This window comes from Eucyclogobius newberryi, unplaced genomic scaffold (assembly GCF_026437365.1).
Source record: "Eucyclogobius newberryi isolate DKJ021-1_F unplaced genomic scaffold, fEucNew1.0.hap1 SCAF_9, whole genome shotgun sequence".
NCBI lineage: Eukaryota > Metazoa > Chordata > Actinopteri > Gobiiformes > Gobiidae > Eucyclogobius > Eucyclogobius newberryi.
Window position 1 is genome coordinate 23,687,637 of NW_027316532.1, and position 14,203 is coordinate 23,701,839.

General features: G+C 40.8%; 2 protein-coding genes across 22 annotated transcripts in view; one reads left to right on the plus strand and one right to left on the minus strand.

Annotated features, from left to right (window-relative positions):
* The window catches only part of dock7 (dedicator of cytokinesis 7), a 44,605-nt gene that overhangs the window by 4,464 nt on the left and 25,938 nt on the right, over positions 1-14,203 (plus strand). For all 21 annotated transcript variants that reach the window (XM_072439340.1, XM_072439341.1, XM_072439342.1 and 18 more), the window contains exons 6-20: positions 298-510; positions 1,071-1,156; positions 1,245-1,311; positions 1,556-1,705; positions 1,780-1,860; positions 1,940-2,102; positions 2,718-2,860; positions 3,475-3,568; positions 3,666-3,828; positions 11,117-11,234; positions 11,306-11,376; positions 12,038-12,176; positions 12,265-12,366; positions 12,431-12,517; positions 13,930-14,161. In XM_072439340.1, coding sequence (XP_072295441.1) covers positions 298-510; positions 1,071-1,156; positions 1,245-1,311; positions 1,556-1,705; positions 1,780-1,860; positions 1,940-2,102; positions 2,718-2,860; positions 3,475-3,568; positions 3,666-3,828; positions 11,117-11,234; positions 11,306-11,376; positions 12,038-12,176; positions 12,265-12,366; positions 12,431-12,517; positions 13,930-14,161 — 1,909 coding nt within the window. The remainder of the gene's footprint in view (positions 1-297; positions 511-1,070; positions 1,157-1,244; positions 1,312-1,555; positions 1,706-1,779; positions 1,861-1,939; positions 2,103-2,717; positions 2,861-3,474; positions 3,569-3,665; positions 3,829-11,116; positions 11,235-11,305; positions 11,377-12,037; positions 12,177-12,264; positions 12,367-12,430; positions 12,518-13,929; positions 14,162-14,203) is intronic.
* angptl3 (angiopoietin-like 3) lies at positions 5,253-9,289 on the minus strand. The gene is made up of 7 exons (XM_072438904.1): positions 8,613-9,289; positions 8,365-8,475; positions 8,192-8,288; positions 8,003-8,116; positions 7,706-7,801; positions 7,332-7,592; positions 5,253-6,308 (listed from the first exon to the last, which is right to left on the minus strand). Exons 1-7 carry the CDS (start codon positions 9,132-9,134, stop codon positions 6,124-6,126), a joined length of 1,386 nt encoding a protein of 461 aa, XP_072295005.1. The 5' UTR covers positions 9,135-9,289; the 3' UTR covers positions 5,253-6,123.

The window sequence follows — 14,203 nt, forward strand, 5'->3', positions numbered from 1 at the left end:
TGGACTGTGCTAAAATGCAAATTTTTTTAAAAAGTGTTTTAGGGTCTTGTCACTAATAGATAAGATCAGTTTACACATTTGTAAATTTGCCTTTTTGGATATTCCTAATGAAAATACATTATAATCAATAAGAAAAACTATTTGGGACTATTACATCATCACATAGCATCTGAAAACGTCCAGTACCCGTTTTAAGTTTCTACACGTTTTAAAGATGAGACGCTTATATCTGGATTTTAAATGCTAAACACGCTATATCTTTTGCATTTCTCCATGTTTGTTCTGGTCCGTCTTCAGGATGACTTGAAGCGGCGTTCCATGTCGATAGATGACACTCCCAGGGGAAGCTGGGCCTGCAGCATCTTCGACTTGAAGAACTCTCTTCCCGACCCGCTCCTCCCTCACCTCCTCGATCGCGCTCCCAATGAGGAGATCGACAGGCACAACGAAGACCAGCGCAAAACCAGCCGCCATCGGGAACTTTTCGCCCTGCACCCGGTTCTAGATGAGGTAGACCCGATTGTACTTATTTTCTGAGATGAGGGCCATGTAGAGCATTAGAGATTCAGAACGCCTGTGACTGTTCGGACGAGGGTTTAGTATTGTCACCTTCATACGATTTAAAACTCAATTTCGATAGTAAGGAAAAAGTTTTGATAATAAATAATAAAAAAACACACATTTCAGCCATTAAATTGTAATTTTCATCCTCAAATTATTGTAGTTGCTTAAATATTACTATGTTGTCTTTCTAGTTAATTCTAAAACATTCAGAAACGGTCCAATTTGGTCCTGTTTATATGATTTATTTTTCAGTATCGATACTAGAATCGAGTCGTATCTGAGTTTCCCGGATAATAATCAATACTAAAACTATCATCAAACACGTGTTGAAAATCACATCAATTTGACCGTTTATGAATAAGTTTGATCGATACCATGATAGAAATTACATTATATTGTCAAATTATTGTTGTATTTACATTAATATTGAGTAGTGAGCCTTTTCCTTCCCGTCCAAATGAGCAACACTCGTTTGTGCTATGATCTGCTGGTGTATATTTCTTCAGGAGGAGCCTATTGAGCGCCATTGTGTCCCAGAAGTACCTAAAGAGCACTTTGGACAGAGGCTACTCGTCAAGTGCTTGTCCTTGAAGTAAGTAGTGGACAGACAAAAGCCCCTTCGCTGTTTTATTTAACCGCCGCTTTCTGCTGACCCTTTGTTTTTCCATCTCCCGCTGAAGGTTTGAAATCGAAATTGAGCCTATATTTGCTAGTTTGGCCTTATACGATGTCAAGGAAAAGAAAAAGGTAAGCTGTTATGCTTCGCTCAGCTCGCAATTGTTGGGTCACTTTTCAGAACCATTAAAAACTGTTGGGAAGCCAAAGCAATTGTCGTGTGCTCTCCATCAACTACCACATTTTAACTCATCTTTAAATCTTAAAAACTGGCACTGGTTCCTTATATCTACTGACATTACAATAGGCTAGTAAAAATAGATGTGTATTTCAATTTTTTTGGCATAAAACATGTATTTCCCATGTTTTTGAAAAGATATCCGAGAACTTCTTCTTCGACCTGAACTCGGAGCAGGCAAAAGGCATGCTACGCCCTCACATTCAGACGGCAGCCATCTCCACGCTGGCCCGATCCGCCGTGTTTTCCATCACGTATCCGTCCCAAGATGTCTTCCTCGTCATCAAGGTACGACCGTCCTTCAACGTCGTAATTTGCGTGTGAATTTGACATGTTAAAAGCGCTTTAAATGCTTTGAACAGCTGGAGAAAGTCCTGCAACAAGGCGACATCGGCGAGTGCGCTGAACCGTACATGGTTTTCAAAGAGTCGGACGCTGCAAAGGTAAAGTATGGCTAAAGTACAGCGAATTATACCTGCTCGTCTGCGCTTTTGAGTTACTTCTGATGTTCTGGGGGCGTAGAATAAGGAGAAACTGGAGAAGCTTCGTGGCCAGTCGGAGCAGTTCTGTCAACGCCTCGGTCGCTATCGGATGCCCTTCGCCTGGACTGCTATTCACCTGATGAACATCGTCAACAGTGCGGGCAGTTTGGAGAGAGACACCGAGATGGAGATGAGCCTTTCAGGTGCGATCGTGCTCATATTACTTACATTATAGCTTGTGACCGAGGCCTTGTATGTAGTCATGCTCGGGACTCGTGGGTCCGTCGATGCATTGCTACACTTTATCTAAAAAGCACCTTACGAACAACAAAGTGTACAACATATTTACACAAACGACACCGTATTGATCCGCGTGAGTCCGATCGTTTGTTTTATCTAAACTTTGGCCTCTGTTGTGGATTTAGCAAAGAAATATCTGCACGGTAGTCTCTTTTAATACTTTAAAACAGAGAACAACTCACGGTGCTGTTGTTCTTGCTAAATAACGGGATTATTCTCTTGGTGTTTGGAGCAGTGCAAAATAATGACTTTTCAACATATTTTCGAACAAGGCTATCAAAATGAATTTAAACAATAACAGCATTAAAAGTGATTTATTTATGATAAATGTTGCGTGTATTTCTAACTTATTATATACTATATAATTCAAATGCATCAACACATTATAACTAGTACAGATTTAACATAGGTTTTCTTAGTTTTTTTTTTTTGATCAAGTAACAGTTGGTTGTTGCTCGTAAACGCTTTTAGCTAATAGAAAATAATGTTTTTTTTATTTATTATTATTATTTTTTTAGAGCGAAAAGGCTCTTGGTCTGAACGACGGAACTCAAGCATCATGGGAAGGCGTTCACTGGAGAGGACGACGAGTGGAGACGAGGCCTGCAGCCTCACAGGATTCAGACCAGCCACACTCACCATCACCAACTTCTTCAAACAGGTCTCTATACTACTACTACTACTACTACTACTACTACTACTACTACTACTACTACTACTACTACTGCTGCTACTGCTGCTACTACTACTGCTACTACTGCTACTACTGCTACTACTGCTACTACTGCTACTACTGCTGCTACTGCTGCTACTGCTGCTACTGCTGCTACTGCTGCTACTGCTGCTACTACTACTACTACTACTAATTCTGTAATAAGCAAAGTTTTTAAATCATTATGAGAGAAGCTTTATTTGTCAAAGGGAACATTCCAGTGTAGATATATGCAATAAAAATGATAGATATATGCAATAAAAACAATAGATGTATACGATAAAAAGAATAGATATATGCAATAAAAAAAATCAAGATGCATGATGCATAACTATTCAAACTAACAATTTGACTACAATATTAGAAATACTTTGAAAATAGTTAAGCTATAAAAATGTTTAGGCATAATAAAATCCAAACTGTGCAAGGAGAGTAAAACTTTTACAAGATACAAACCTATTATGACTATGATGAGAAAACCTATTGTTTTTCATGTTTGCTCAGTCCTTTGTTAATTATCTTTGTTGTTTTGTGTTTTTCCCCTGGCTGTCCATGTGTTTTAGGAGGGGGACAGACTCAGTGATGAGGATCTGTTTAAGTTCCTCGCTGATATGAGGAGGCCTTCTTCAGTGCTGAGGAGACTCCGGCCCATCACAGGTAAACCATTGTTACTACACGGGTATTCCTGATATTTGTCATATGGTTTTGATCTTTATATTCACCATCTGTCTTTTATCCTCGTGGCTCCCTTCAGCCCAGTTGAAGTTGGACATTTCTCCAGCTCCAGAGAGCCCCCACTACTGCTTGACCCCTGACCTTTTGCAGGTCAAGCCTTACCCCGACAGCAGGGTGCGGCCCACACGCGAAATCCTCGAGTTTCCTGCGAGGGATGTCTATGTGCCAAATACCACATACAGGTACTGCGAACTCAAACTGGCCTTTAAAGAACAATTAAGTGAATTTTAGCCGATATTGCACATTTCGCTCCAAACTATTTAAAGATTATGGTGTAATTGAAATGTGGGTGCTTGTTCTGCCCTTCAAACACCCTGGAGAAATGTAAAGTATACTGTAAATAATTGTTTTACATAATTATGGGCAATTAATCAAATTTCAGATCGAGATACAATAATTTATATTGTTATTAATATGTTTTGGGTCTTTTTAATGAAAAGCTCCACAGCCAATCTCTGTCAGATTTTGCAGATTGAAAGTTAAATGGCACTGAATAAAAGTGCCTTGTTTATGTTCTTGAAATAAATACTGAAAAACATATTTATTTGTTTGAATAAGAGCTAGATAAATCAAGATTGATCAATATGAGGAAAAGGCCATTTCACCCTACAGATAGTTGTGCTTGTATTTGCTTTTCTCCATAACTGCAGCTAATTACATGATTTGAGCTGCTCGTTTTGAAATTACCTGCTGTGCAACGATGACCTAAATTCAAGGTTTTTAAAGGCACATTGTGTTATCTCAGGTTGGCCTTTGATGACTCTGCAGTGTGTTAATGATCACCACATGTCTGTTGGCGCGTGGGGTGAAAATTGCATCTGACCTACTATTTTTGTCAAGGTCACTCGGAGGCATACGCTCATTGCCAGACTCCACTGCCGCTTCCCTCAACCTCATTTGTGCAAATAATCGGTACCTTTCAGCTGGAGATAAAGCCAGATCAATAGATTACAAAGACCTGCTGAAAGACTAGATTTCAAAATGTCATTAAAAATAAACAATTTGAGTTGCAATATCTTAATCTATGTATGGTATTAAACTACGTTATCTATCTCCATTAGTCTTATAATACATGTTTCCAAGGTATTTTTTGCAATAAAATGCCTGCAATTGAATGCAGATAGATACAAGTTTAATGCCCTACTGTGGGACATTCTAGACGAAGCAATAACATCTCCATGGAGACAAGCAGGTGGCAGACACGCAATCAGAAAAGTTACTTAGAGCACCTTTACAACCGGTTTTATATGTGCTTATTTAAGAACATTTAAGAACCTCATTTTCAAACAGTGTATTAAGGAAGGAACGTATTTAAACCTTTCAAACTCATTCCCCGCTCTCACAAATCCTTTGGCTGCTCACTGATATTGACATGAATCGATTTGTTTTTTCCACTTGCACAGCTCTTTCAGACACAGAAGTGAAGCAGAGTGATATGCTTAAACAAATAATCAGCTCTCACCCCAAAGGGTCCAAAAAGTCATATATGACTCACATGGCTCTTTCTTACAGGACTGAAAAGATAAAATGTTCAGTAATTAAATACAGACAGAATGTGGAGACCTTTTCCCACACAAATGTCTGGGTACCCCATCTTTAACAAAGCAGCACTCGACATCAGGTATCTTTTATTTTTATTCTGACATCATAAATACATTATGGTTTAGCCCAGGCTAATGTTAAGTGTTAAGTATGAAACATTCACAGTACAGATAATGAAGTAATACTAAAACAAAAGTCAATATGACTCAAAATACAATGCAATGACAGTTTTATAGTAATATAAGCAAATGTCTTACACTACTGTGAAAAATGGTTTAAATATACACAGTTAAACAAAAAAAATAACAGTCAGTGCGCTGGTAAATGTAGTATGTAGAAAACAGTGATAGAAATGGCAGATGATGTAGAATATGACCTCTACAATGACATTTTACTTCAAAGAATATAAAACAAAAATGCACACAAGCCACCACGATTAAGGCATGTAGGATTATGTAAAGTCTAACCTGTGGCTTAACACACCTTTAGCTCTTGGAAACATGCAAATGCCATTTCATCACTTGTCTATTAAATCCCTAGAAAAGCAAAGAAGCTCACGGATGCAATCATGTTAAACTATTTTTATAATTGCACAAGCACTGCACTCATCAGTCAGCGTCAGCAGCCGGTCGTTCGACTGGGTTTGCTGATCTTCATTTTGTGATTGCAGACATTGCATAACGACAACTTTACTGTTCCTGCTGGATTGAGCCCAGTAGATTATTGACCCGGGCGCCGTGGTTACATCATTGCATCAGTTCAGCTTTTCACGGCTCTTTTGTTGGTCAGCACCAGTGATCTAGAGCATCTGTGCAATATCTACTGTTACTATAATCTAATGCTTACCGTAGCTACAACCTTTTATAGCAGCTCTTCCTATAGAACTAGTTGCGCAGTGACATTGGCTAGCGCGGCATTCTTAGAGAGCCGCGTCACTAAAGGCTGTCGGGACCGGGCGGAGCTGGTCGTACGCTGATCTTTGTCGTTTTTAGTGAAAGCGATGGGCCCGTGCTTGGCTTCCAGTGAATGCCTTTCCTTCTCATAGAGCGTCCCTTCGCTCGCAGCCAGATGTATCGTCCGTTGAGGTTGGTTTCAACACAGGAATCAAACCACCAGCCACCTAAAGGCAAGGCACATTAGTCATTCATACATCACTTTATAACGGATCCTTGTAGGGCCTGGCAAATCATCACATTTGAATCAAATTGATCCAGTTATAGCAGTTTAATAGAGAAGTCTGGAGATAATCATCCGTCAGTCAAAGAATGTGGTTTTGAGTAACACTTTAGTTTAAAGAGGGCACTGAAGAAAAAGTTAGAATACTGCTCTTTTAAAGGTTTGTAGTGAAGCTTTGGATGTCTAAAAAAAATATATATATATATATATATATATATATATATATATATATATATATATATATCATGACTATAAATATATTTTTTCATATCATACTATTCTTGAGTGGAGCAGTATAGACCAGGAGTGTTAAACTCATTTTGGGCCGCGGGCCAAATTTCGACACTCAAGCTGGGTCGCGGGCCGAACATAGCGTAAAAAATAAAACCATAAAAATAATATTAATTTGTCTGCACTGTTGGACAAATCTGCAGCAGGTGATTTGGATGTATCATCACAGAAATTTGTTTTCTAGTTGTTAGCTCCACATTAGCCTCACTTTTAGTGCAGCTCTTTCCTCACTCAGACCTCTGCTCAGGTCTAGTTTAGTGCGTGACACGCGTCGGCACGTCTCAGCCCTCAGCACAGCAGCACTGAACATTGTGGGACCTGTCGTTCTAACCATAAAAATGCCATATATCTATTGGAAATTGATAAATATAAATCAGAAATGTTTTGTGAGCCGGATTAAAACGTCTGGGGGGCCGGATGCGGCCCGCGGGCCACATGTTTGACACCCCTGGTTTTGGACTGTGATGAGTTTGATATACTCAGCCCTACATCGACCTCAAAATATTGGCATGACTTTAATCAAATGCTCAGAGTTAGAATAAAACAAAAAAACTTGGATCGATCTCCAGTTTTTTTTTAAATATATACTTAAAAAAATAAAATATTTTTCCTTTTTTTTTGCCATATTGCTCAGCTCTAGTTCAGTGTCATATCAGTTTCATACGTCTGTTGTTACCTGTGGAATGCCGAGGACAGTTTCTTTGGTGGTCGATGTCTTTAGTTGAGAATTGAACGCCAGTAACGTTAGTCAAGGCGTCTGCTAGGTCGCCGGAGGACTGACTGAGGCGAATGGTGTAGTGCGTCGAGGGTCCGTCCAATGAAAATTGATACTCTGCCCAGTGTTTGCCATCTCTCCAGTCCTCCAGGTCCACCCGGAGAATGTGAGAGCCCTGCTGAGAAACGCTGTAGAACTTCTGCAGCCCCAGCCAATAGTCCCCTGGATATACATACACGATAGTTAGGGTCATTTAGTTTTAGTTATTATCACAATTTTCGTTGAACAATTTTACATTTTAGACCTGTAAAACTGCTTAAGAAATGTCAACATACTTTCAAAATTGCCAAAGCCCTTTTCATATTTTTCCCATGGCTGGTCAAAATCCACCGAACCATCGACTCGCCTCTGAATGACAGTCATTCCTCCGTCTGAGCATGGGAAAAAAACACATTGATTTTAGTTGCACATTTGTTTGCGAACCCTATCTGAAGTTGTCTTTATCAGAAGAAGATGTCCGTCCTTCCCGTTTCTATCAAAAGAATGACGTTTTGTTTCTCTGGGATTGCGTTATTTAACAATAGGACGACGCAAATTCACACACATTGCGTCACGTGCGAAAAGCCGCTCACCTGATGTCATTTCACAGTAAACGTTGAACGGCTCGGAGTGGTTCGGTTTTATCACATAGATTCCGCTGTTGACCTCTCCTTTGCCGTAAAGCTCACTGCAGTCCGCGGGAAGATCTTCAGCCATAAAAATATAAAATGAATTCACGTATTGCTGTCAAATGTCTCGTGAATCGAATGCCGAACGCTTACCTGTCGAGTTCCCTGCGAGATATTCAAACATATCAGGAGACGAGGGGTCAGAATCCATCGACTTTTCCATTGTATCTTGGAAGTTGTCGTTGTTGAGCTGCGATCAATATTGAAGTTAGCGCTCAACGACACAGTTTTACGTTATTGAAATGAAATGTTTTTTAAAAGTCTACCTTTTCCTCCAGGTTTTTGATCTTGAGTTTTTGGTTGTCAAGCTGATCGTGTTGCTCCTTTACTGCGTTGAGTAGGTTTGTGATGGTTTTCTCTTGAGCTTCAATCACCTCCTGAAAACACCAACGTAAAAAAAGAACATAAAGTAGGTTGATCACCTTTCAGCCACGTCAATTTGCTATTCTGTGTCTCCTGATTTGGGATTTATCACTTCAACTATAAAGAGAAACAGAAAAGAGTTGTTTTTTACCTTGAGTGTAGATATTTCGCTGATTTGCTCTGGTGGGACCATGCTCTGAGACAACCCTTGAAGTTTCTCCTCCAAGTGACCCACTTTGCTCTGCAGTTGCGTCCTCTCTTGCAGAATGTTGTTGATCTTCGAGTTAATTTCCAGCGACAGGTTCCGGATCTCCTCGTTGTTGGCCTTCAGATAGCTCGTGGTCTTTTTCAACTCCTCCTCCTCCTCTTTAATCTCCGACGTGACCACGGAGAGCTGGTAGAACGAGCGGTCGAAAATGTTCAACTTCTGGAAGATGTCGTTGATCTGCGATTTGGTCTTGTGCACGAACTCCCGGAGACTCTGGCCGAGCTGGAGCAGACCGTTCGCCAGTAGCCGCACGTCGTCCAGCATGGCGAAGCGCGACTTGGCCTCCGTGGGACTCGCCGCCGTGGTGAGGGCCGCCGGAGGCAAAGTCGGGCCGTCTTCTTCGCTACCTTCAGAGTAGACGACAACCAAAGAGGCGACGAGCAGCAGTAGTCGCAGCTTCATCATGCTTTCTTTACTTGTGCAACTTTGCCTCCTTGCTTTGCTGTGATGACAAAATTGTCTAAATGTGAGCGCAACAGCCTGCCTTGTGTTATATACCGCCCTCCCGATAGAAAGGGGAGGGCAGGGGGGGGGGGGATTAGCTGATCATTAAACATCACTGTGTTTTAGCTCTGGACCCAGCCTCCTCCTGCCCCTGACTCCCTCCCTCCCCTCTCCTGAACAAACAAATCACAGTAGTGAGCAAATGACATATGTATACCCCTCCCCTGCACGCTGCCATCCATTTAACCCCAATCGCATCTCCCCCCCGCAAACCGCAGCACCCCATGCTTCTCCACGAGGCTTTAGGCACGAGGCTTTAGGCCGATCAGCAGAATGCCAACAATAGCCATTCCACTTTTTTGATTGATCAGTCTCATATCGGCGAGTCTGCCGCACACTATACTCTGATTGATAATGCAGCTTGTAATTAATGCTCCCAAAGTTTGATTTAGCTTCGTGCTGATTCAGCCCAGTCAGGGGTGGGTCGGGGGGAGGCACAGCTGTCAATTGTGCCAGCGCCAGGAATGATGCTTCACAGTTTGGACAGTGTGTACTCATCATCTTGATTTCAGTGCTCGGTGGTGGCATATTTTAAAAAGTTTGTCATGCCCGGTGCAATATTTTAGACGGCGGTTGACATGAAATGGGAATGACAAGACATGATTAGCTTCTAGATGTTTACATGTCTGTACACCAAGTGCTGTTTTCAAAACACAAGCTTTATGAGAAGTCAATAGTAAGTTTGTCTGCAGAGAGTACAGTGGTGGGTCGTTTACCCTCCTTTACCCTGTCAGCTGTATTATTCTGTAATAAGAAACAGAAATATAAATACCTTCATGACTACAGACTGTTAATAGGTTGAGGCAATAAAACTATTCATGCGGTAGATGATGTACATAAAATGCAATATGCTCTAACTTGAACATGCTTGCTATTTTTAGTTTGACTTGTGAAATTTCAGGGTTGAAAAACTGTATACATTTCATTTTTGTTTAAAATAAAATGCTAGCTCATGTCAGCACCTCCTAATGAGGAACAGTGAGGAGTTGTGGTTTTATGTATGGGTCTTTTCAGTTCTTGGCCATGAATAAGTGTTTTCCTTTGTTATGACTGGAGAGGGAGTTGTGGTCTTATGAAATAAATGGCCACACACTGAGTGAATGTGGCTGGAATTTGCTTGCTCAGCATAAAACTGGCAGTGATACACAGTTGTTGAACAGTGTGCAGGGGCTTATTGCCCAAAATTCCTGAGCCTAAAACCAACTGGACTAAAAATGTTTTTGGGATGGAATTTTAAATGTGGATTACATTTATAAAATGACACTTAAAAATAACTTATTTAGTTTGTCTTTCCTGAGAGTGCTGTTTGGCCATTGGCAGCTGCTGTTACATAACACTAACCGGCACATTTTGTTTTGCTCCAAAATAAATAACAAAGTTAAACAATTACAGTAAAAGTTGTAATTGTGGATATTCCCACGCTTCCTGTTCACTTGTGGTTCCAGCTGTGGTCCCAGTGGGACTGTATATATTTACTTGTCCATCTCACTGTGACTCTTCAGCTGTTTGTGTGTTTCCTATTCTTGGTGTTCTGCAGCACCCCACGCTCATGTCCCTTGTATAACGGCAGCATTAGCTTTTTGACTGATCTATGTGGCCCTCTCTAACCGTACCTGCCCATGTGTCATTCCTAGAGTTTGTGAAGCGCACTGGCCTTGCCTTTGCTAAATGAGTTCTTTGAATCTGATGCAGCAGTAATTCTCAGAAACTGGGTCAAACACAAAGATGGATAATAAAAGAGGCCACGAGCCCCTCAAATGGGTGCGCTTCTATTATCTTACCAGCTGCTATGACATAATGACATCGTTTATTGATTCTTCATATTGATATTTCTATGTTAAGCCTATTAGATTCAGCAGACTAATGTATTTTGTGTTTTCCAGGAATCTGCTGTATATCAACCCTCAAAGTCTTAATTTTGCCAACCGCCAAGGCTCTGCCCGCAACATCACCGTCAAAGTGCAATTCATGAATGGAGAGGACCCAAATAATGCCATGCCTGTACGTCAAGATGTCACTCTTTTTAAGTTATTGTACTGTTCACAGCTGTAATTGTGTTTTACTTTATTTAGGTGATATTTGGAAAGTCCAGCTGTGCAGATTTCTATAAAGAATCCTATACTTCTGTTGTGTACCATAACCGGTAAGTCTCAAACCCACTATCGTCCCTTGAAACATTGAAAGTACCGGTACTGTTACTACTGTACAATTTTATATTCTCTTCCGGTGTGTGAAATTCTTCTATTTGATCTTCTGTCCTTGCCACAACTTTGTTAACCTATAGTGGCTGAAGGGTGTCAAATATTTTATCACCACCATAAATGTTTTACGATATCCTGTGGTTTGTCATCTGTCACTAAGGGTCACTCTTTCAAGGCTAAAATTAATTAACCTGTGAATAATGTGTCATGAATTGATTTGTCTTCTCACATATTTTACATCCAGCCTCAACTTTCGCTGTAAACAATCAAATCTAAGTTTTAAATTGCCGTAATGTATACAGTATATTCCTGTGAGTGCAGTGGACACAGCTGACCTTCATGTCAGAAGTTTCTAAAATTGGACAGTGATCTTGTGGGTTTGTTGCTTGTCTTGTGCAACTCTTCAAACTTTGGACGTTAATGGTCTCGCGGGACGTAAAGCTATGCAATTTTCCTTATGTTTAGATTAAATGAATTCCAAGGTGAAATCTCGCCGCCAAACAAATGCATAAAAGATTTCGTCACGCCATTAGCATTGAGATGTTTTTAGATCGGTGATTTACACTCAGGGATTTTACATATTTACCGCGTACATCTTTCCAGATCCCCTGACTTTTCGGATGAGGTGAAAATCAAGCTGCCTGCGTCTTTGTCGGACCACCACCACATTCTCTTCACCTTTTATCACGTCAGCTGTCAGCAGAAACAAAACACGCCATTGGAGACGCCCGTGGGTTACACTGTAAGGCTTCAGTTAACAGTAAAAGTAAACAATTGAATAATTTGTGAGTGATCTCAATAACTTTTCTCTGATTTCTTGCGTTTTCCAGTGGATCCCGATGTTGCAGAATGGGCGTTTGCGGACGGGCCACTTTTGTCTACCTGTGTCTCTGGAAAAACCTCCTCAGTCCTACTCCGTCCTCTCCCCAGATGTACGCTCGCTGCTTAAATTGATCGTGTTTATTTTCAGTGTTCTAAAAGTCTTTTGCATTCCAGGTCCCCCTCCCAGGAATGAAGTGGGTGGACAACCATCGAGGTGTATTTAATGTGGAAGTTACATCTGTTTCCACCATTCACACGCAGGTAACGCCTATGCACCGTGTAAACTCGTTCTTATCACATCACTATGACATGTAAGATTAGGCTTATGCTGATGCAGGGTTCGGCACTGGCTCTATGTTATTACTGTCCCTGAAATGTTCTACAACGTAAAAGCTGCTTCTATGGTCAAAATCAGACCTGTCCTGTCTGCATCTAATTATAGAAGATTTGATTTGGTGCACATGTTCAGGTTTGATTACCATGACAGCAAACTTTGTTCTGACCTCTGAAAGTTGTGAAAAGTGCTTATAAGCTCATTGTGGTGAATGTTCAGAATGCATTAGGAAAGTGAGCGATACATTTGGACCACTGCAAACAGTTCAAAATGAAATGGTTGTTACGTTTGTGTGAATGTGAAAAACAAGTACAGCACCTTTAAGCTTAACTATTATTCAATTGCAGATGTTTTAATACTTAAGAAATCCTTGAAAACGTCCATTCTTGTTATGAGCGGGCTCGCTTCTCCACAGATCTGGCGTCACGTACTTGTCTAAATAGGGCTAAATGACCGTATTTTCTGGATTATAAATCGCTCCGGAGTGTAAGCCAAAAATTGCATAATAGAGAAGAAAAAAACATACCGTATATAAGTCGCTCTGGGGTATAACGATGTAAAATGGTGGGATTTATTATCCGGAAAATACAGTAGTTTAATTTCACACTTTTCAGCAATAACATCTCCATGGGGAAAAGCTGGTGCTGGACCCTCAGAAAAGTTATACAGTGCACCAAGTCCATTTTTGTCTCATTCCAACAAACAAAACGAGCAGGAAGGATCATGAAGGACTTGAGTCACGCAGCCCACTCTCGGTTCAAACAGTAATTTCTAATGATGAAGAAAATACTGATCAATAGTGTACAATATCAGTGTTACCTCACCCTGAGCAATATTTACCAGTATCCCTCACTCTTGCTTTTACACGGTGGACCTACTTGAATGATGTACTGAATGTGTATATTTCTTGTTTTTACTTTAACCCACTGTACAAGAATCCCACAAATGGCAAATATGTTTCTTGATCTCAACATGCAAAAAGTGTATGTTTTCTAAAAAGTAAAACTCCTGCCTTAACCTCTGTTCATACGCCAAGACCTTGGCAGTAATTTACTAAGGCCGCTCCATCTCCGAGGCACTTGTGATGTGGTGCACTTGACTGTGGGCGCTCGAAACCTTTGAGTGTAATGTGTTCATAAATCCTGCTCCTGGCTCAGCTTGTGTTATCTGGACTTTGTCCTGCTTCTGCAGACTGTAGATCTTTTCCATATTGTGAGCAAACTTACCGTTTCAGAATTATACCCAGATGTAGCCAAAAGTTCCTCCTTTGCTACATGTCATAAACGATTTTTCCCCACTTTTGTCCTTCTGTTCCCTTTGTCTCCTTTCTGTATTTTAGGATCAGTACCTGGACAAGTTCTTTGCCTTGGTGCACGCCTTGGATGAGCACATGTTCCCAGTTCGTATTGGGGACATGCGCATCATGGAGAACAGCCTGGAGGCCGAACTCAAGACCAGCCTCGCAGCGCTCAACTCTACTCAGCTGGAGCCTGTCGTGCGATTCCTTCACCTCCTTCTTGATAAACTCGTGTTGCTTGTGGTGCGGCCTCCGGTTATAGCTGGACAAATAGGTACATCAACATCTTCCAAAATGTATTGTTTTAAGACTTTAA

Excerpts from the sequence above, each read along its gene's own strand:
- angptl3 (XM_072438904.1), bottom strand. The coding sequence starts at position 9,134 with ATGATGAAGCTGCGACTACTGCTGCTCGTCGCCTCTTTGGTTGTCGTC. Across the intron at positions 7,802-8,002 it reads TTACTGTGAAATGACATCAG|ACGGAGGAATGACTGTCATT; the intron begins GTGAGCGGCTTT and ends TCCCATGCTCAG. Across the intron at positions 6,309-7,331 it reads CTGTCCTCGGCATTCCACAG|GTGGCTGGTGGTTTGATTCC; the intron begins GTAACAACAGAC and ends CCTTGCCTTTAG.